The sequence below is a fragment of the Pediculus humanus genome, genomic scaffold (assembly GCF_000006295.1).
Source record: "Pediculus humanus corporis 1103172107410 genomic scaffold, whole genome shotgun sequence".
Classification (NCBI taxonomy): domain Eukaryota; kingdom Metazoa; phylum Arthropoda; class Insecta; order Psocodea; family Pediculidae; genus Pediculus; species Pediculus humanus.
Window position 1 is genome coordinate 201,734 of NW_002987035.1, and position 22,075 is coordinate 223,808.

General features: G+C 28.8%; 3 protein-coding genes across 3 annotated transcripts in view; 1 reads left to right on the forward strand and 2 right to left on the reverse strand.

Annotated features, from left to right (window-relative positions):
• Positions 1 to 466: 466 nt before the first annotated feature.
• Phum_PHUM061500 (LIM-only protein, putative) lies at positions 467 to 1,839 on the reverse strand (the record flags this gene model as incomplete). Its single annotated transcript, XM_002423436.1, has 5 exons — positions 467 to 739; positions 956 to 1,097; positions 1,179 to 1,304; positions 1,451 to 1,742; positions 1,818 to 1,839. 5 exons carry the CDS (start codon positions 1,837 to 1,839, stop codon positions 467 to 469), a joined length of 855 nt encoding a protein of 284 aa, XP_002423481.1.
• Positions 1,840 to 16,999: 15,160 nt separating this feature from the next.
• Phum_PHUM061510 (RING finger protein, putative) lies at positions 17,000 to 19,080 on the reverse strand (the record flags this gene model as incomplete). The annotated part of the gene is made up of 6 exons (XM_002423437.1): positions 17,000 to 17,120; positions 17,233 to 17,334; positions 17,458 to 17,591; positions 17,754 to 17,982; positions 18,245 to 18,541; positions 18,986 to 19,080. 6 exons carry the CDS (start codon positions 19,078 to 19,080, stop codon positions 17,000 to 17,002), a joined length of 978 nt encoding a protein of 325 aa, XP_002423482.1.
• A 614-nt stretch (positions 19,081 to 19,694) lies between these two features.
• Positions 19,695 to 22,075, forward strand: part of Phum_PHUM061520 (Spindle pole body protein pcp1, putative) — a gene marked incomplete at both ends in the record, with an annotated part of 4,009 nt that continues 1,628 nt past the window's right edge. The window contains 8 exons of the mRNA XM_002423438.1: positions 19,695 to 19,727; positions 19,811 to 20,149; positions 20,250 to 20,344; positions 20,505 to 20,658; positions 20,775 to 20,939; positions 21,018 to 21,276; positions 21,356 to 21,596; positions 21,674 to 21,800. Of these exons, the coding sequence (XP_002423483.1) occupies positions 19,695 to 19,727; positions 19,811 to 20,149; positions 20,250 to 20,344; positions 20,505 to 20,658; positions 20,775 to 20,939; positions 21,018 to 21,276; positions 21,356 to 21,596; positions 21,674 to 21,800 (1,413 nt within the window). The remainder of the gene's footprint in view (positions 19,728 to 19,810; positions 20,150 to 20,249; positions 20,345 to 20,504; positions 20,659 to 20,774; positions 20,940 to 21,017; positions 21,277 to 21,355; positions 21,597 to 21,673; positions 21,801 to 22,075) is intronic.

Consider the following 22,075-nt stretch of genomic DNA (forward strand, 5'->3'; position numbering starts at 1 on the left):
TATTTATTTATTTATTTAATTATATATATTCACATTTTTTTTTATTTATTATTAATTTTATAAATTTTACATTTAACATATTTACATTATTTATTTATTTATTTATATAATTAATTAAGTCTCTGAGAATTCGTAGTGTTTGACTTTTTCTTTTTCTTTACCACGAAATGATTCAAAGAAAATCTTTTCATCAAGTTTGAGTACTTGACAGAGAGAAATAGAGAGAGAGAGAGAAAAGAAAAAGGAAAGAAAATATATATATATACAATGTGTGTATAAATAATAATAATAATAAAATTGAGCAGAGGAAGACTGTAAAAGCTGTGTCAGGCTTTCAATTTTTTTTTTTTTTTCATATTTAAAATAAAAAAAAAACTTGAAACGAATCGGAAAATTCATATTTCGTTAAAAAAAAGCCTGAATAATAATAATAATAGTAATAATAATGTTGATAATGATGAAATTATCATTGCGGTGGTTCAAATGTTTCGGAATCGGGACTTCCATACCCGCTCGAACCGTCATCTCTTATGCTCTTATGAGGATGATTGTGATGGGGAGCCGTGGGGGTGGCTGCGGTGGCCGTAGCTGTGGCGGTGGGGGCGGCAGTCCCCCCGCTACCACATCCCGAAGACGTTCCTCCACTTGATTTAACATAATTTGTTGTGTTAAATGAATTAATTTGGCACGTTGGCAATGGCTCTCGTCCTACATTTTGCGTTAGATTGTTTCCTGCTGACTGAAGAAATTTTCCGTTAGACTTTTTTTTGTTATCATTATTATTATTATTTTTTATAGACAAAATCAAGTTGAGGAAATTTTTTTTTTTTTTTTTTTTTTTTCGGTTTAGGTTTATCGGAACGAATGACGATGATGATGATGATGATGATGATGACTTTTTTAAAGGATGATTGATTGATTAGTGAATCATTTGGGGAGGACCATATAAATTTACCTGCAGATTACCGACTTGCCTTCGTATGTGTGCGAGGCTCGAAGGATTGTACGCCATGTTGGCGAACACCAGTCTTTCTTCGTAGTCGTATTCACATAAGATTTTGTTGTCGCAAAGGTAAAATCTGTCTCCGACACAAAACCTGACAAAAAAATAAACGGTTTAATAACAGTTACGCGTGCAAGAAAAAAGGTATGAACGGGGATTTTTTTATCTTTATTACCTGTGATTACATTGTTGACAGGCAAAACATTCCAAATGATAAACGTTACTTTTTGCTCTCATGACCATTTCGAATGCCGGTATTACTTTGTTACAAGCAGCACAATATCCTGTCGTACCGAACAATCTAAAACAAATTTAACGTACACGTGTGGAAACACGTCGTTTTGAAAACACGAGTGGGGGTGGGGGGTGGGATTCGAAGGGAAACATGATCAATTAATTAATTTCCGGTAGATAAATAAATGATAATAATAATGGTTGACCTCTAACCTTAAGTAATCCCTCTTACAGAGTATGAGATTGGCTTTTGTATACAACGTGGATCCAACTTCTCCAAGTCTGCAATCGCAGCATCCACATTTAAGGCAATCCTCGTGCCAAAACAAGTCGATAGCTTTAAGGAGGAAGCGCTCGGTGATTCTTTTCCCACAACCCGCGCATTCTCGAGGCCCAGAACTCGGAAGCGCCTGCGCCACGGTGGTGGCTCCCAATGCGGCGCTAATCGAAGCAATATTTCTTCCGCTAGCAGAAGACAAAATGTTGCTCTCTCCCAGACCCGAATCTACGATTAAAAATTCATACACACACACACACACACACACATATATATAGATATATAATAAATTAAATTACGCACACGTGTATGTGTGTACGTGCATCATACAAAAAATACGGTTCGCGGAGGCGGAGGAGTGCGTGCGTGCATTAGAACGGGTATTTAACACCACGTGACGAGTATTTCCCCCCACCCCCGGTTTAAAACTTAAATTTTATAATATTTGATCGGCGGAAAGATGGGAAAAAAAACATGATAATAATAACGTACCCTCCTCTCTCTCTCTCTCTCTCTCTCTCTCTCTCTCTCTCGAATCATTTAAGATTAAATACCTCGATTATTTTTCCTTTTTTTTTTCCTTTTTCCTTTGACTCTAAGAAAGGGAGAAAAAAAAGAAGAAGGAGGAGGAGGAAAAGGAAAAGAAAAAAAAAACAAAAGCTGCGCCAAAAAAACAAAGAAGGAAAAAAAACCCGTTTCTTGGCAATTACAATTTTTCATAAGAAATTAAATTAATTTAAATTGTCTCATAAAATGAAAATTAATAACATTAACTTTAATTTATTTTTCCAAAGCTCGCATTAAGCGGCCTTTTTCCTCGGCCACCGCTCCGCCACTTCCACCGCCACCACCATCAAAGCCACCGCCACCCCTACCACCCCTACCACCATCACCATCGCCATCGCCATCGCTAGAATCATCACCGCCACTTTCTTTCTCTCTCTCTCTCTCTCCCACTCACTCTCTATACTCTTTTTCCTCTTATCCTCCCCTTATCCCTTTTAACCCCTTCCCCACTCCCTCTCCCCTCTTTCCCACTCTTTTTTCCCCCTTCTCGGTATTGATTAATTAGCTTTTCTTTATTTGCACGGCCTGAAAAACGCCGTGATTCGAAAATGTCGGAAAAAAAAAAAAATTTTTCCTTTCTTTCTTTCTTTCTTCGTTTTTTTTTCATTTTTTTTTTTTTTTTATATAAATACGCAGCGTTTAAATAAAAATGGCAAATTTATTCCCCCCCCTTACCCCCTCATCCCCCACCGTATCCCACCCCATCCTACCCCCACCATCTTTTTTCTTTCTTTCTTTTTTTTAAAATTAATTATTTACTTTAATTAAATATAAAAACGAATGGAAAATATTTATTAAAAAAAAAACAAATTATTATTATTATTATTATTATTATTATTATTATTAATTATTATTATTATTTTGATATTAATAAATTAAAAGAAAAGCTCTCATTCTCTCTTTTTTTTTAATTATGTTTTTTTTCGAAACGAAACGTTATTATTCCGATAATCAATAAAGAAATAATACAAAAAAATGATGATGATGATACATAATTTATTTATTTATTTATTATGGAAAAATAAATTTCTTCTATGTACATAATATTTAATTAATTAACGTAAATGGCCATTCATTCATTCGTATTTACTTTATATATGTTGCAAAGGTTGAGGGGAAAAAAACGAGCGAAAGTTCTAAAAAAAAAAAAAAAACAATTTTTTTCCATTCTGGAATGTTAAAAAAAAGGAGAAAAAAGGAGGAGGAAGGGGAGGAAGAGGAGGGGAGGGGAAAACCCTGGAAAAGCCATCTGGAAATTAGAAAGTTGTTTCTGAGATATTAGGCTGTCACTTTTAAAGCAGTCTGCCATAACTTTCATAAAACCCGGTTCAATTCCATCAATTTGTAACCGCCGCAAAATCCCCCCCCCCTGCGTCTCTCCGACACGTTACTACTACTACTACTCCCCCGCTCTTGCTCCTGCCACTGCGACTACTTCTACCACTACTACCACCACTTTTACTACTGCCCCTTTCATTTATTATCCTTTTTCCCCCGTTTTTTTTTTTTTTTTTTACTATTTTCCTTTTCCTTTTTTATTATTAATAATATTATTGCTGCCATCATCATTAATTTTTTCTTTTTTTCCCCTCCCCCTCCCCCCTCCTCCTCCCCTTCACTTTCTTCGTAAAAGCACGAGGAAAAAAATAATGATAATAATTTTCCGGGTTAATTTTTTTTTAACACGTGAATTAATTTAAACGCGACTATTTTTCACGATCACATGACACGTTCGTTAAAAAAAATTAAATAATAATAATAATAATAATGGATCTTGATTTTCCGAAAGAATAGAAAGAGAGAGAGAGAGAGAGAGAGAGAGAAACAAAGAAAAAAATTTTAATTATTTTAATATTATACGAGAGAAAACTATTTTTCGAAACTTTTTTTTTTCCCAAAGAAAATATACAAGGATATAACGTTGTTAAAAAAAAAACAAAGGTTTTCCTTCCCTCGCCATCTTTCTTTCTCTCCCTCCCTCTCTCTCTCTCTCTCTCTTTTTCTCTCTCTCTTTGTATCAATTCTTTTATCCATATTTTTTTTTTTTTTTACGGGTAGGATCCATGCCCTATTTTCAAGGACAATGAAAGCAAGGACTTGCAACGCCTTCGCCTTTTTCACGGGTAAGAATTACAGGGAGCACGAATAGATAGATAGAAAAAGAGAGAGAGAAAGAAAGAGAGAGAAAGATTGAGTGAGAGAGAGAGAGAGAGAGATATTTCAACCTCCTTCCGTCTTGCCCTATCATTGCCCTTAATTTAATTAACACGAAGCTTCCATACTTTTCTCATTTCCTTTTTTTCAAGGAGAGAAGCACGAGGAGGAGGAGGAAAGGAAAGAGAAAGAGTAGGAAAAAGACGAAGAAGAAGAGGGAAGTGGGAAGTGGGAGCAGGAACCAGGAAGGGAGGAGGGAGGATAAAATAATTAAATGAATATTTCTGGGATGCGAGAGATTTCATTTTTTAAAATTAATGAGCTTTTCTTTTAATCCAGAATTTTTTAATGAAAAAGTAGAAACCTAATTAGTAAATTAAAATCAGGGGCGTAATCATGAAAGAAATAATAATAATAATAATAATGATGATAATAATAATAATAATAATAATAATAATAATAAAAGAGGAAAAAACGCATTAAATCGATAAAATAAAAAAAAATTTTTTTTTTTTGCCTTTATTATAAAATTTTATGTAATGGAGTTAAATAAAAATTACAAATACGCGAGTTAAAACAAGAAGAAAAAAACAACAACAACAATAATAATAATAATAATAATAATGATAATGATAATGATGATAATAACAATATATAAATAAATATATATTTTTTTAAAAGTCAGGTAAATCGTTTCAAATTTAGTAAATTAATTTCTTTGTAGTTTTTAAATTAAATTTCATTGTAGTGTGTGTGAGTGTGTTTTGAAAATAATAATAATAATAATAATAATAATTAAAGTTTCCCGGTTTCTTTCTTTCCATTTTTCTCCCTTCTATCCTCACGTGGTCTGCTTCTTACCCTTCCCTTTCCTTCCCTTTCCCCCTTTTTTATTTAGTTTTAAAATGTTTTTTTTTTCTTTTCCCTCTCCCCTCCATTTTCTCTTACCACGTCTACTCATATAAAATCATATAAATTTTTATTTATATTTATTTAATTGACGTTATAATTGTGTGCGTGTGCACGTGTGCGCGTGCGCGTGCGAATGAATGAAAAATAAAAAAATAAAATCCAAAATAATAATGAAAGATTTTAAAATAATAACAACGGTAGATCATACAAAAAAAATATTTATAAAATTTGTCATGAGGATTTTTAAAAATGGCGCCCTCACCACCCCTTCCCCTCCTCACCCCTCCCCCCCGGATTAAGATGATCTTATTTTTTTTTATAAAAAAAAAAAAAAAACTAATAATTCAAATGTTGAAGATTTTAGATAAAATAAAAAAAATTTTTTTTCCCATTTTTTGTCCTTCGTTCGTGTTTTCCTGCAAGTTTTATTTTTATTTTTTTATTTTCAACAGAAACAACAAAAAAGAAAAAAATGGAAAGAAAAAGAAAGAAAAAGAAAAAACCAATTAAATTTTTTGTGTAAGGATTAAAAAAAAAAAAAAAAATTTTTTTTTTTGTGATATATCTCAATGTTGTTATTTTTCGAGAGCGAGAGAGCGAGAGAGAGAGAGAGAGAGAAATAGTAATAATAGAAAATTAATAATGATAATGATAATAATGATAAAATATAAGTGAAAAAATGCAATATCGAAAGCTCTCCTTCTTTTTTCGAAAAAAAAGTGAAAAAAATACCCGAGAAAAAATGTTAAACGTTCTCAAAATGATTATTATTTTCACTTAATACATCTAAAAAGCTTTTCTTCCCCCCCCTCTCTCTCTTTCTCTTTCTCTCTCTCTTTTCTCTTTTTCTTTTTTTTTTTTTAAAGTATTAAGACACGGTTTTTACAAAAAAAAAAAAATTTATCAAAGTTTTGCCTTTTTTTTCCTTTTCGGTTAAATTGATGATAATGATAATGCACTGCTGCCCCAAGGATTAACCTATTTATATAATTTTATTGTTTTTTCCTTCCCCTTCCTCCCCTCCCTCCATCCTTCCCCTTCCCTCTCCCCCTTCTTTCTCCTTTTTACATGCATTTGAAAACGAACTCATTTATTTTATTATTATTATTATTATTATTACTAATGATAAAGTTACAGGAATAGGAACGACGTAAAGTTTTCTTTTTTCCTTCCCCCCCTCGCTTTCCCTACACTTCCCCCCTCTCTCTCTCATCCGTCGTTTAACCAGAAAAACGATTTCTTTTAAATTCAATAAAGGCGGGGGTAAGAAAAAAAAAAAAAAAGAAAATTCAAGATTCATTTTTAATATATAATTTTTTTTTTTTTTTTCTTAACCGCAGCTTTGAGCGGGTCGGGGGGTGGGGGTGGGAGGACAGAAGAAGCAGAAGAGAAAAATTCAAATCTAAAAATTTAATGCAAAAAAAAAAATTGTATATTTATATTATAAAATGGTTGAATAGATCGACTGATTGAATTGCTTTCCTTGCCAGAAAAATAATATTTCATGCTTCGGATGGGAAAAGGAAGAATGCCGGAAATGGAAATTGGGAAGAAAAAAAAAAAAAGTACGCGGCTCAGATGTGTTCCTGTTCCTGTTGTTCCTGTTGTACGACCCGGATATTCGAGCCGCGATCGAGCCTCCGAGGAAAATTCCACGGAAACGTCGGTTCGAGTAGTAGCAAGATAAGGGGAAAAGAAAAGCAAAAAAAAAGGAGAGAAGTAGAGGAAGAGAGAGAGTGAGAGAGAGAGAGAGAGAACCAACAAGAAGCAAAAGAGTAATTACTTTCAACAATCAAAAAGAAAGCCTATTTAGAAAATTAAAAAGAGAGAGAGAGAGAGAGAGCGCTTATGAGATTAATTTTGTTTTTATTACATTTAACGTAACTTTAAAAATTTTTCAATTTCAAAAATCCGCTAAGGTAAGAACGATTTCTTCTGCTTTTATTGAATAATTTCGCTTATTTATAATAAAATATCAAACGTTTAACGCCGCTCTCCTCCTCCTCCTCCTCCTCCCCCCGCCCCGAAATAAAAATTGCAAAAATTTAACGTACCTGGGCCATTTTCCGTGCTGTGCATGCTCCGACTCGCCGTTTCCGTGGATTTTCCCACTCAGCTTGGAGGCTGATATGCCGGCCGACGTGCTCTTATGACGGTCATTGCCATCACCTAAAAAAACAATAACACAATTTTATCCTATTTCGAATCAATTAATTACTCTTTCCACATGATGATAATAATAATAATAATAATAACAATTATAATAGTTAAAAAAAAAAAAAAAAAAACAAATGATTTAAAACGCGCCTAAAGAAAAGAAAACAGTGATTTTATAACCCGAAGGGGATGATTATAAAATGGTGGCTCCTCGGAGAATTTTACCTAAAAATCTTTCTCTCTCTCTCTCTCTCTCTTTCGAGATGAAAGCTTTAACGAGGTCTCATTAAAACATTTTCTCACGTCCGGAAATGATAAAGAAAAAAAAGAGAGAGAGAGAGAGAGAAGAAAAAACCTTGTTATATCTCCAGAATCGGTAGCCACTCCAAACTCATCTGTCTGAACAAATTGACACCTGCCTTTTGATTTCACTTTCTTTTTTTTTGGGGGGGGGAGGGCGAGGAAGGGTAGGAGGAAGAAGGAGGGATGAGGAAAAGGGACGTGGAAAATTACAATAGAAAAAGAGAAAAAATTTAATTTTTTTTTTTTTTTAATTTAAAATAATAAAAGTTATATATATATGTGAAGTCGGGGGAACGCGGGGGGGGGTGGGGGGAAAAAGATTAAATATTGGCATGGCGTGATGGCAAATGAAGGAAATCCATCTTAAAATGTGAAGCTTTTTCTTAAACTAGCTTTAAAAGCTTTTTAGGCTGGCTGACATGTGACCAAATCGGACACATCTTATACAACATGAAATAGCTTTCATTTTCCCATTTTCTTCTCCTTCTCCCTCCCTCCCCTCCTCCTTCTTCCTCGCTACATTTTCTCCTTTTTCACCCTTGTGGCTTTTCTCTTATTTTTGTCCTTTTTTTCTTTAAACACAAATTGAAAGCTTCTGCGTGTTTTTATATATATATATAAATTTTTTTTTTTTTTTTTATTTTCTTTGGAAAATTGTTTTGAAAATATATTTCACGCCATTTTTTTTCATCAACCCCTTACGGATACATTTTATTGCGAATTTGAATTTTTACGTTATTGATTATCACGAGGTAAAATATTTCGATACAATCCTTTTGATACCTTCCACAGGTATCAATTAATTAATTAATTTTTAAAAAGGAAAAATTCAATTACATAGAGTATATAAACAGAGGAAAATTTCTTTTTCTGCAAACCCTTTTAAATGTAACTAATCAATAAAATGAAATAAAATTGAAAGCATTCGGTGTAAAAAAAAAAAAAAGAAATTATCTCGAAAAATCCTTTCCCTCAAAAGTTTTTTAAAATTGAAAAATAAGAGAAAATATTGAAGAAGGTTCGTTCGTAGTCGTCGTCGTCGTCGTTTTCGTCTTCGTCGACGTCCTACATAAAATAGAAACTGTCAGAAGTTGGAAAACTCGTAGGAAGCACAAGAATGTTTGATTAGATTTCAATTTTCCACACAAGTTGATCGGGTGATTCGATTCAGAAGAAATAAAATTGAAAAAAAATAAAATAAAATAAAATAAAATAATAAAAGCTAATTGTTTTTCTTCTTCTTCTTCTTCTTCTCCATCTTCTTCTTTTTTTTTTCTATTTATTTCTTTTTACTTCTTTTATTTCACCCTTGTGCGAATTTATGAGAAACATGTTCCTAATTTTTTTTAAAATTAACAACAAGAACAACAACAACAACAACAAGAACAACAACAATAGCAACAACAACAACAACAACAACAAGAACAACAACAATAGCAACAACAACAACAGCAACAACAAAAACAACAACAATAGCACCAACAACAACAGCAACAGCAACAACAACAACAACAGCAAAAACAACAATTTGAAATCTAATTAAACACATTTAAGGCCATTTTATGAATGAAGTAAAAAAAAAAATTTTTTTTTTTTTAATTATTAAACATAAATAAATAATAAGAGATTGTTATTGTCCTTACCTCGAATTGTAAGAAAATTACAATTTATTACTCATTTATTAACTCATTACTATTAAAAAAAAATAATAATAATAATTAAAAACTCGCGGGGAGTAATAAATAAATTATTAATTTTTTTTTTTTTTTTTAAAGAAAACTAACAAAACTAAATTATACGTATGTAAACAATATTTGTTTGCGCCTTTTTTTTTTCGGTTGTGAGAAGGCCGTGGAATCTGTTCAAGTGGCAACAGAGAATTATGTCAATGACAGTGACATCAATCTAAGAGAAGGCTGTGTGCGTGGGTAATTTCTTTCTCAGCTTTAAAAACATAAAATGTTTCATCTTGTCTTAGCTTTCCCTTTACGCATTCATATATCCTTTTCTATTCCTCTCTTATCTTTCCTTTTCCTTTCCTTTCTTTCCTTCTTTCTTTCCCTTTCGTCTCTCTCTCTCTCTCTCTTCCCCCCTTTCTCACTCTACTTTTTATTTTACTTTATTTCAAATAACTTTAATGGAAAATTCTTTTCTTTTTTTAATGACCGAAAACTTTCATCTATTTAAGTATTTATATTGTGTTTTTTTTTTTTTTTTTTTTATTAACTTTTATAGGCGCGAGTTTTATTTACGAAATAAATTTTCTAAAATGTAAAATATAGTTCTCTTTATTTATTGACTACTTTTTCTTTTTTTTTTTCTTTTTTTTATGTAAGCAAAAAAAAAATTTGTGATGAGGAACTGACGCGATGGGAAAATATTAATAATAATAATAATTATTATTATGATAATTAAATAAAACGCAGTCGATTGATTTTCGTGCCTGTCCGAATTTTCGAAACGAAAAAAAAAGATTTACGACAAACGTGATGATATTGTTTGTTAAAACGGAAGCGGGGACACCGAAGCGAATCTAACAATGGACGAGGACGAACGTTTAAGTCGGGGGGGGGGGCACTAAAGGGGCCCCCGCCGTCTCGCACGGAATGAAAACCCCCGACGACGTACGATTCCGACATGCGAGAGAGAGAGAGAGAAAGATCCCCCTTTTTCCCTTCTTTTTTCTCCCCTTTCCCCCCTTTCCCGCCCCCTTTTTTTGCAAACCATCCAAGGGAAAAATTGAAAAACTTGACCGAAAGAGACAAAGTAAATTTTTTTTAAAAGGCGGCGCTTTTTTTTTTTTTTTTTTTTTAATGGAATCGAATGTCGGGCCGCCGAGCGAAAATAATGAAATTTCTTTCTAGTATAATTTCACGAAGGAAATTGAGAATGTCTCCCTCCCCTCCCTCTCATTCTTCCTTTCACCCTTGCTCTCTCCCTCCTTCCTCCCTACTCTACGCTCTCCATTTTCATTCTCTTAAAAGGTTTAAAAAATTTAAGAAACGCCATAAATATTTGAGAAAGGAAAGAGAAAACTCAATCTTTTTATGCTCTTTTTTTCTTCTTTTCCCTGATAGAAAAAACTTTTCTTTTTTTTTTTTTTTTTTTTTTGGAAAATTTTAAGAAAAGAATTTTTTTCATAAAGACTTTTTACAAAGATCTTTACTCAAGTTAGGATTTAATTTTTTTAAATTGAAAGGAGAAGAGCCGTGAGAGAGAGAGAGAGAAGAAATAAGAAAGAGAAAGAGAAGGACGACGGAATACGAGAGAGAGAGAGAGAGAGAGAGAGGGAGAGACGAGAGGGGAGAGGGGAGAATGGGGGGGGGTGAAAAACTCATACAATTCCAATTCCTTTTATCCAGATCATTTTTCATGCCATATTTGACTGGACACACTTTTTCCCCTGACATCGAACTATTTCGGAATTACTTTTGACTCCTTTTTTTTTTTCGCTTTTCCATTTTCCAATCTTTTTTATTTTATTTTATTTATTTATTTTTTTCTTCTTATCCAATTCCATGATGGTGCAGAATTCGAACGAGAAAAAAAAAAAAATTCAAATGATGTATGGTTTAAAGCAACAGAATAAAAAAAAAAAAAAACTTTTTTCACGAACGATTTAATTTATTAAAAAATATTTATCGCTATGGGGAAAACGACGACGACCGGAACCTTTCGCGGTTTCTTTCTTTTTCGTGTCGCCTCCCCCCACCCCCAATTAATTTAATTGATGTAATAAATTTCAACTTAAAAAAAAAAAAAAAATAGATTTTTTTATAATTTTCCCGGGGGAGGCGGGGGGGGGGGATACGAAGAAGTGATGATGACGGTGAGGCTATTATTTCGTTGGAAAAATAACAAGCGAAAAAGGGTCAAAAAAAAAAAAAAATATTAATAAAAAAAGGGGGCGAGTGGGGAGGGGAAATGCCCGGGAAATCTTGCAAATTCTGCATTTGACAGATTTATTTCTGGCAAGAGGAATAATTCATAACGAATTATTATTATTATTATTATTATTATTATTATTAATCATTGTTTGATATTTTTCGAGGCCTGGAAATTTTTTTTTTTTTTTTTTTTTTTTCTAATTGAACCTTTTTTTCCGTTTTGCCTCCTTGACTGACACATCTACCATTTATTATTAATTAATTATCTGTTAATTCATAACTAAACCTTTTTTTACTCCTAAACTAATAATAATAATAATAATAATAATAATAATAATAATAATAATAATAATAATAATAATAATAATAATAATAATAATAATAATAATAATAGAAATGACATTAACATTTATACCGTGTATACCGTGTAACCGTGTACGCAACGTTTTTAATGCGTTTTCATCGCAAGTAAGAAAATAAGAGAGAGGAAAAGAGAGAGGGGAAGAGAGAGAGAGAGAGAGAAAACGGTGGGGAAAGAGAAACCGAGGAAAAAAAAATAAAATAAAAAAAGGTTTAAAAATAAGAATGTTTCATTGTGCAGGAATGATTCTGTGGGCTCGCTAATGAGAAATTTACACTTCGATAATTTTTCCATTAACTCTAACTGAGGGTAGAGGGAACAACAACTCCGGGGGACACAAACAGTAACCCTTTCAAAAAAAAAAAAAAAAGAAAGAAAGAAAAGAAAAACAGAAAAAAAAAAAGAAAAATCGTAGAGGTATAAAAGGGACACGACGCCATATCATGACATTAAAAAAAAAAAAAAAAAACCACCAACGTTTATTATTATTATTATTATTATTACCATCTTTACCAATTATTATTATTATTATTATTATTATTATTACGTTTACGCGAAAAAAAAAACCAAAACAATTCATTCGGTAGGAAAACTTTCTACTTTAGCGAGAAAAAAAAAGGAAAAAAAGGAGGGAAATTTAAGGAATTTCATTTGATTCGCGGCATTTCACCCCCTCATTTGCCCCTTTTTTTTCCCTAACCTTTACGAATCATCAGGAAATTGAACTTTTCAATGTTGAATTTGAGTTGTAATGAACCTTACACATCACTCAAACCAAAAATTTTATATTTATAAAAATCATTTAAAAAAAAGAAAGAAAGAAAAAAAAAAACTTTTCTTGTTCGTTTCGGAAATTAGAGTTTACAACAAAGTAAGAAAAAGAAGCAGAAGAAAATTTTTTTTCTTTTTTTTTTTTTCATTTTTACAATCCGGTTTGAAAATTTTTATTTTATTTTTCTCAACGTCCATTACACGGTTTATTTCATTGATTTTTTTTTTCTCTCGATTTAATAATAATAATAATAATAATAATAATAATAATAATAATATTTATCGAACGCAATTTGCAACAATAAAAAAATTAATAATAATTAAATAAAAAAAAAAAAAACGGTTCAATTTAATTAACGTGAAAGAGTTTTTTTTTTTTTTTTTTTTTTTTTGAAAAAGCGCAAAAAAAAATTAATAAATGAAGAAAAACTTTTTTTTTGTGTGTGTGTGTGCGTAAGGGGGGAAGGGAGGGGAAGGAAATGAAAAGAAAATAATAAAAAGAAAAAAAAAAAAAGGGAGCGGGGGTGAACGATTGGGGATGAGTGAAAGAAAAAAGCATTTCCCTGCTTACATCATACAAAACGTTGAATTCTATATAATAAAAAAAAAGAAAAAAAGAAAAAAAAAAATTAAAAAACTGTAAAGTATTTTATTAAAAATAATGGTTAGTCCCTTTTTTTATTATACGAAGAAAATCTAACTTTTTTTTAATTAAAAAAATATAATTAAATTGGTTGTAGAACAATTTCTCCCGCGAGATAAATCCTCCTGAAGTAGAAAACAATTTCCTGGTTGGCTCATTTCATGTATTTCCCATCCCCTTCCCTCCCCTCATCCTTCTCTTACCCTCTTTCTCTCTCTCATCATCTTCTTTTACCTTCCCCCCTCGCTCCCGGTTCCCGGTTCCCTCTCTCTCTCTCTCTCTCGTTTTCCCTCTTTTCCTCCTCCCTCCTCCCTTCTCCCTTCTCCCTTTTCCACAGCTCACAGCTTTACGCTTGGCCCTCATTAGGACCAAAAGGAATTTCATTTGAAAAATTAATTACGCGCCAGTTTTAGCCTAAAATTTGCGTTCTTAATAAAGGGAGTAGTCGACCTTCCATGTTTTTCTTTCTTTTTTGTGTAATTATAAAAAATCCGTCGTGTTGTCGAAGGGGGGGTGGTAGTGGTAGTAGTAGTAGTGTCGACAATGTCGACAAATTACTAAAAACTTTCATTACATAAAAAAAAAAAAAAAAAAACTTTTTTACAATGGCAGTAAATGCATTAAACTATTAAACGCTTTCATTATTATTAAATTTTAAACTTGATAATAATAATAATAATAATAATAATAATAATCAATTATTATTATTATTATTATTATTATTATTATTATTATTATTATTATTATTATTATTATTACCTTTTTATTAAATTTTTCACATAACATCACCTTGCTATTTTTTTTTATTAAATTATTATTATTACTCTTTGATCATGTTATCATTATTATTTATAAACAAGAATTTACGAGATGAAATTTATTAATTGAAAATAATTTTTTAATTTTAATTTTTCGTTCGTTCGTTCGTTATCGTCATCTCCTATCAATCAATCAATCAATCAATCACTCTTATTTTGTTTATATTTTACCGATTCGAAAGAATTATTTCTGCATGAAAATTTTTTTTTTTTTTTAATACTCTCTTGCTCTCCCTGTTGTAATTAAAATAATTACCACGACTTTATTATTATTATTATTATCATTATTGTAAATCATTTTGCTGTAGATAAAAAGTAGGTGGAGGAAGGGGGAAGAGGAGAAGTAGAAGGGGAAAAAAATTTTTTTTTTCTTCTGGAATATACGTTATTATTTAATGAGAATCTGGAAAAAGCATTTTCTCATTACGGATAACGAGGAATAAAAAAAAAAAAAAAAAGGAGGAGAAGGAGGAGGAGGAAGAGGATGAATTGAAAACCCTCGTGGCTCGTTAGTTTCTGTATCCATGGACAGGCAAAGACGTGCCCAAACTTACTTTTCCAATTAAAATAAAAAAAAAAAAAAAAAAAAAATTTTCCTTTTTTAAAAAAAAAGTAAATCATTAAACTAAGAAATCGAGTCCAGAAAAAAAAAAGGAATCTAAGCTTTTTTTTTTACATGCAAAAAAAAAAAAAAATTTATATTATTTGATGAGCCTGGTGAAGAAAATCAACCTTAAATTTTCCCCCTTTTTTAACTTTTGTATTATTATTATTATTATTATGTAATCCACACAATAATAATTAATTATTTAATTTTAAAACGATAATTAAGAAAAAAAAAAAAATTAAATTATTAATAAACATCGTTTAAAACAACATAGAGTAATAAATGATAGAAACCACGTGACGTATGTACGTTTAATATATGGAAAATATTTTTGCTTACTTGCTTGCGTTCGATAAATATTCGTTTAAATTAATATAAATTTCAAAACGTTAATAAATCTCTTATCATTATTATTATTATTATTAGTATTACGATTAAAATTGATTTTAAAAAGCGTTTTGTAAACGAAAAACAATAATAATAATAATAAAATTTAGTTTTTTTTTACCTTTGATAGATCCCGAATATACGGAAATAATCCTGTCAATGAATAAAAATTCACAATTCAAGCACACTTGCTTATTGCCTTTTATATAACCAACTAACTAATTATTTTATTAACTTATTAATATACACAAATATAAAAACAACAATTGATTGCATTAAATTAATAAATAAATAAAATATATTTGTTAGGCCACGCGGGGGTGTGTGTGTGTGTGTAAAAACCGGGAAAAATTATTATTATTATTATTATTAATATTACCACTACAACGGGATTGATGAAATGAATCAAACGCGTATTAAACCCACTCAACGACTGAAAAGATTACTCTTCCGGTTCCGGTAGCTTTCAGTTTTTGAAATATTCGGGTCTTTTCGGTCATTTTCGTAACTAAACGATTTTCTCTATATACGAGAGAGAGAGAGAGAGACCAACTTAACTTTTTTCTTTAGAATTCAAGATGGCGACAATTATTTTATATAATTTTTATAAAAGATATTTTTTTTTTTGTAATTTTTACGATAAGAAATTAAATGCGGGCGTTTATTTTTTTTGTAATAAAATTTGTTTTAAAATAATAATAAAATATTAAATATTCTTTTTATATATATATATCTTAAAACAATTAATGTGAAAATGTAATTTTTGTTAAAAGGTAATAATATAAATGTTTATATATATAAAATGATAAATACCGATTATTTGAAATATACCTTTTTGTTTCGCAAAAAAAAAAAAAAAAAGAGTAATAACATAAAATTGCAGTCAACAATAAATCTTAATTTTGTCAGCTGTGGTAAATTTATAGCGGTTAATTAAACTTTAATTTTACTTTGTTATAAAACTCGTATAAGAAGTTAGAAAGAAAATAGAAACTTAAAAGCCACAATTACGTTAAGAGTAATTTTTTTTTTTAAATGACTTTACTTTTCCGTTTAAAAAACATTTATGTTAAATGTCTTTTTATGTTTTTTTCAACCCCCAAAAAAAAAAAAATACGTTAAAATAAAAAAATATTTTATTACAACTGTATTATTATTATTATTTTAAATTAATTATGAAAAAAAAAATTATTATAATTAAAGAAAATAATAATAATGATAATGATAATGATAATAAATCAAAAACTATACTATATACCTTTAAATATATTATATAATATTAAAATTCAAAAATAAAAACTTTTTTTTTTTAATAAATTTTTTAATAAAATTAAATTAAAAAATTAAAATAATAATTTAATTTATTAAAAAAATTAAAGGGGAGATACGGGGGGGGAGGTAATAAAAAGAGCAACCGTCTTATAATTCGTTACTTTTTCTATAAAAAAAAAAATTAAATTTCAATTAAAATTTTTTATTTTATTTGAGTTTAATATTAACAATAGTTACCCAACATATATATTTTTTTTCCCCCTATTAAAACAAAACAAAATTTTATTTTAAGAAACAAAAAGTCATCTCAAAACGTTTGTAACGTAAACTTTAAAAATTATTTAAATAAAAATGACATTTATTATATATAATAAACGATAAGTGCGATTTTTAAAAAATCAATCAAAACACATTTTGTAATAATAATAATAATAATTGGTTTTCTACTAATGACTAGCATAATTGCAGAAACTTGAAACAAAGATGGCCACCGAAAATAATACCTAACGGTCGTTGAAAAAATTATGTATTTATGAGCATTATTTAAGGTTTTTCGAGAAGAAGAAAAAAAAAATGCGTAAATGATTATTTTGAAAAGACTTATTTTAATTTTTTTTTAGGCCAGTCACAAAAAATATCTGTCTAATTATTCTAATCCTAAAGCCCAATTAATTCCTTGAACCAAGAAAAAAATGCAGGGTTGCCAAGCCACCAGCCATCGTATCCAATCCAGTAGTTGACCATATAATACGTGGGGTTTTTCCCATCTATAAATTCACGTTAAGATAAGAAAATGTAGTAACTGAATGTTTATCATTCGAAAACCTCCTGAAAAAGTTTTATAAATATTTTACATTAAATACATTTTTTAAAGGATACGGATTGCAAAACATTTTTTTCAAGTCGACTTTTTCTTTGCAATAAGGGCACGTTTGTTTTTTACCAACGATGCACCAACCCCGAATACAAAATTCGTGAAATCTATTTATACACATAAGAAAAATATAAAATTTCATTAACAAATAAATAACGAGAGGGGGTAGTGTTTCACATTTGAAAACTACCCCCGAGGAAATGTGTTGTTAAAAAATTCAAAAAGGATACACATGACCACAAGACAATTTATAAGTGCTTTCTAATACTCCATCTTCGTTTAAAGGAGTAAGCAACTTATTCCCACAAACTGCACATACATTACTGTCCAAGCTTCTTGTAGGCATACCTTTAGCATTGTAATACTACCTCATAAATAAATTAAAAAACAATAATTTAGAATAAAATTATTATTATTATACAATCATTAAAAATTTATAATTATGTTTACTTAAAACTATAAAAGCAGTAGCATATAAATTACACATGTGTCACTAAATTGTTAAACGAATAAAAAATTTCAATACCCCAATATGAGAAGCCATTTTATCGGCACATATTTCAGCTATATCTCGACCCAAAACTCCATAATAGAGACCATAAAACAAGAAAAGTAAACCACAATCCATCCACAAATGAGGTTTAGAATCAAAAATTAAATTTACACCTAAAAATGTTGCCATCAATATGATGTATCCTATAATACCAAGTCCATAACTAAGTTTGTAGAGGAAATAAAACCATTTGTAAACTAGCCTAAAATACACAAAATAATATTTAAAATTAATCAGAAGTAAAACCTTTTTTTTTTTTTTTTTTCATAAAATACTTATTCTTATTAAATCGAAAACTAGAATACATAATTTCATTGGATTACATATATTTTTCGTAAACATATTGTTGTAATGTTTTAATATACATTTTTACCTTTTGACATGTTATTTACAATAAATCATTAAATTTATATTTGCTGATAAGGTTAAAGAAAAAAAAATTACAATATTATAAAGTCAATTACCTAGGAGTTGTTCCTTCGATAGGTTTTTCCAAACTTTTTCTAAATATCAGTCCAGTAATACATGAAAATACTAGCCAAATAAAAATAAATCTCCACGATTGATTTTTTAAACAAAATATTATTGGAACAATCCACATTCCGATAAGTGTCACTAATTGATACGATTGATAGTGTCTTTGCTTCCATTGAACAAGAACTATTTGGGCAACTACCAGAGTAACAATTAGAATAATTACCATTTCAGCATGCATCGATTCATGGCCTCTGTGTCGCTCATGAATTTGTATGTGTTCTAACCTAAAAAAAAGTAAAATAAAAGTTTTATTCAAAATAATTTTCAACAACAAAATGCACATGTTAATCTTACATAGATCTAACGATAAGAGAAAGACTTAACAAATAAAAATTGCAAGTTTTTTAAAAATTCAAGCACTTATTTTTATGAATTTATACAACTGATAATATATATTATAATAACTTTTACATATAAATAATAATTAAATATTATTTATCGTTTATCAGAAAAAAATCTACACCCATAAAAATCAAATGTTATAGTTATATTTACAAATACATACGAGATAATGATTCAATTAGTGTACATATTTACAAAATCCCCCAATTATCCTTACGTCATTAAAATAATTAACTTAATAACTTATTAATTATTTTAAAACCGGTAAAATTAAAAAGGCGCCAGTAACACTTGACACTTATTTTAGATTAAAAAAAAAAACTAACCTCCATTTCTCTTCGGGAGTTAATTCGCCGGCAGTCTTAAAAAAAAAGAAAAAAAAAACAAAATGATAATTAAAACAGATTAAATAAATATACATTAGCTAAAATACAATATGGATATATTTTTATTTTACCTTATTCTCAAGTTCTTTTTTAATTTTTTCAATATAATTGTGATCTCGAATAACTTCCATCTTAATTGTTTATGAAATAAAAATGTAATCGTGGCCATAGATACAAACGCCAACATAAATTTATAAAATTACCTTTTAAACATTTATTACATTATTTATACAAAAAAAAAAAAAAAAAAAAACCGTTACACGTTTTATAATATGTCGATCATTATTATTATTATTTAATAGAATCAAATGATTTCATTGAAATTAACCATCTATTAATAAACATCTTTTATTATGTAATTCAATTTAACATTAAATTTATTTAAATTTCATTAAAGTTTATTTACTTATTATTTCATTATTGAATTTGTATCATAACTCCATTAAATCATGATTTAAAATAATTTGTGAAAAAAACAAATACTCACTTAATTACTTTAATTTTCCAAGATACTTTATGTTTGCGGATTAATCAATAAATAAATAAATAAAAAGTTAAAATGGGTTCAAAAGCTGTTCAATTTACCGAAGAACAATTAGATACTCTGGCTCAAAATGAGTTAGATCGTCTACAAAAAGCATTTAGATTTATGGAAAATGACAAAGAAGCATATTCAGAAGATGTAAGCCATCTTTCTTTTTTTACATTCTTTAATTGCTTACTTATAGAAAATTAAAAAAAATTTTTTTTTTCGCTTTATTTAAGGTGAGAAAGATAATAATAAGGCAAAAAACAGTTTTGTCACATTTGGAAAAAGAAAAAGAAGAATTGAAAATAATGTTAGCTTGTGGAGATAATAAAATATTAAAAAAAAAAGAAGAGGGAAGGGTTCGTATATTACAACAACAGTTAAAAGAATTCGACGATGTTGGACGTAAAATTAAAAAAGAAGGTTTGGAACTTAAAGAATTGGGTCAAAAAGTTGATAAAGTTGAAAAAGAATTGAGAGATTTTAAAATAAAACATAAATTACAAGATAATTCGATAGAAGAAATTAAAAAACAAGCTAAAACTGATGAAAATTTAGAAACGAGATTGAACGTTGTAAGTTTTTCAACCATTTTCTTCCATAGGAAAAATAAAACTTGTAGCAAATGAGAAAAAAAAAAAAAATTTAAATAAAAATTAATACAAAATAATTTAGGAAACAATTAAATTTAATAAATTAATTACCGAAAATCAATCGCTTCGACAAGAAATCGATCATCTTCTTATTGAAAGAGGAAAATTTAATTTGATGTTTCAACAAGTTGTTGGAAAATTAAATTCTGGAAAAAAAGTTTTAATGGATTTAATTGAACAAAGCACAATGGCTTATGATAAAAGGTATATTTTTAACTAAAATTTTTAATTTTTATATTATAATTATTAAAATAAATTTTTTTTTATTATTGATCAGAGAAGAAGCTCTTACAAAATTGGAAGCATTGAAAGCAAGAGCAAAACAAGATTTGATATTACACAGTCAAGAAATGAGAGAATTAAAAAGAAAATTAGATAATGAAACTAAAATACATGATTTTGTTGGAGCAAAAGGCGCGAAAAGAATTAATGTTGATTTAGAAGGAGCAATAGAATCTAAAAAAAGTAAAAAAAATATTAAAATAACGGTTAAAAAAATAATAATAATAATATATTACCAATTGATTTTGTTTTTTTTAAAGGAAAGGAACGCGAAACAAAAGAACTTCATTTACAAGAATATAAAAAAATATTAGATGATATTAAAATGTATTTTCAAGAATCTGATGTTGAAAGAGTTATTTCATCTTATTTAAAAATAGAAGAAGATAATCTTAATCTTTTCCGTTTTATAAATGAATTGAATACTCAAGTATGTTAACAGAAAAAAAAATAAAAATTTCAAGTTTAAAACGATTGTTTAAATATAATTCTGTTTTAATATTTTAAGGTTGGAGTATTGAGAGAACAATTATGTGAAACAAGGGAACAAATAGAAAATCAAAGAGAAAAAAATTTGCAGACGGAAAAGGAACAAGTTGATGTTCTTATTAATTTACATGATAAATTAATTGTTTGCGTTCAAGAAGCTGATGAAGCTGATGAAAAATTTGCTACATGTAAAACAATTATTGATCAACTTTTAGATGGTTTAAATACAGTTTATAAATTTATACAATGTGATCCATCACCAATCATGTCACTCTTGGGTAAAATTTTTTTGCTTGTTTTGTTTTGTTTTAAATGTTATTTAAGGATAATGTAAGGTATGATAATGATTATTTTCAGGTTCGAACACATCAGCAAACATTTACAATTTTGATTTGTTTCTTAACATATTGGAAAAACGTGTAATTGCAATTGTTAATCTTGCTTGGTATTTATCATATTCAAAAGTTGCTGTTAAAGCAGCCAAAAGATACCCGGGACAAGTGAGTTATTTGAGAGAACCGGTAATGAGAGAAATAGTACCTGTCATACCTAACCCTATAGATGCAAATAAATATATATCTTCTCAACCGTGTCCTCTGTAAGTATTACTTTCAAAAACTGTTTGGCAAGCAAGCAAGGTTCGATCGGACATGATGAATTTTTTTTTTTTATCAGGTGTACACAAAAAGATGACATATCTGAAGTTGATGAAACGATTGCTACCCCAATGGAAAAGAACGAATTGATTGATTTAGTAAAAGAAGTTCTTTTTAGTGTCGAATATGAAGATAGAATGCATAACGTATCCGCTTGTAAATTACCAAAATCAAGAAGAATTATGCAAAGAAGATTCCAGAATTAATTTATTTAGAAAGAAAAGAGTAATAAACATTTTTTTTTGTAAATCCGTGTACATATATATATATTTTTTTATTTAAAAAATTTTTAATAATATAATAAAAAAAGGAAAAATAATAATAATAATGATGATGATGATGATGAATATAAAATTATCTGCGCATGATTTTTTTTTTTTTTTAAATTTTGGTACACAATACCTTGGAAACAAAATTTGTT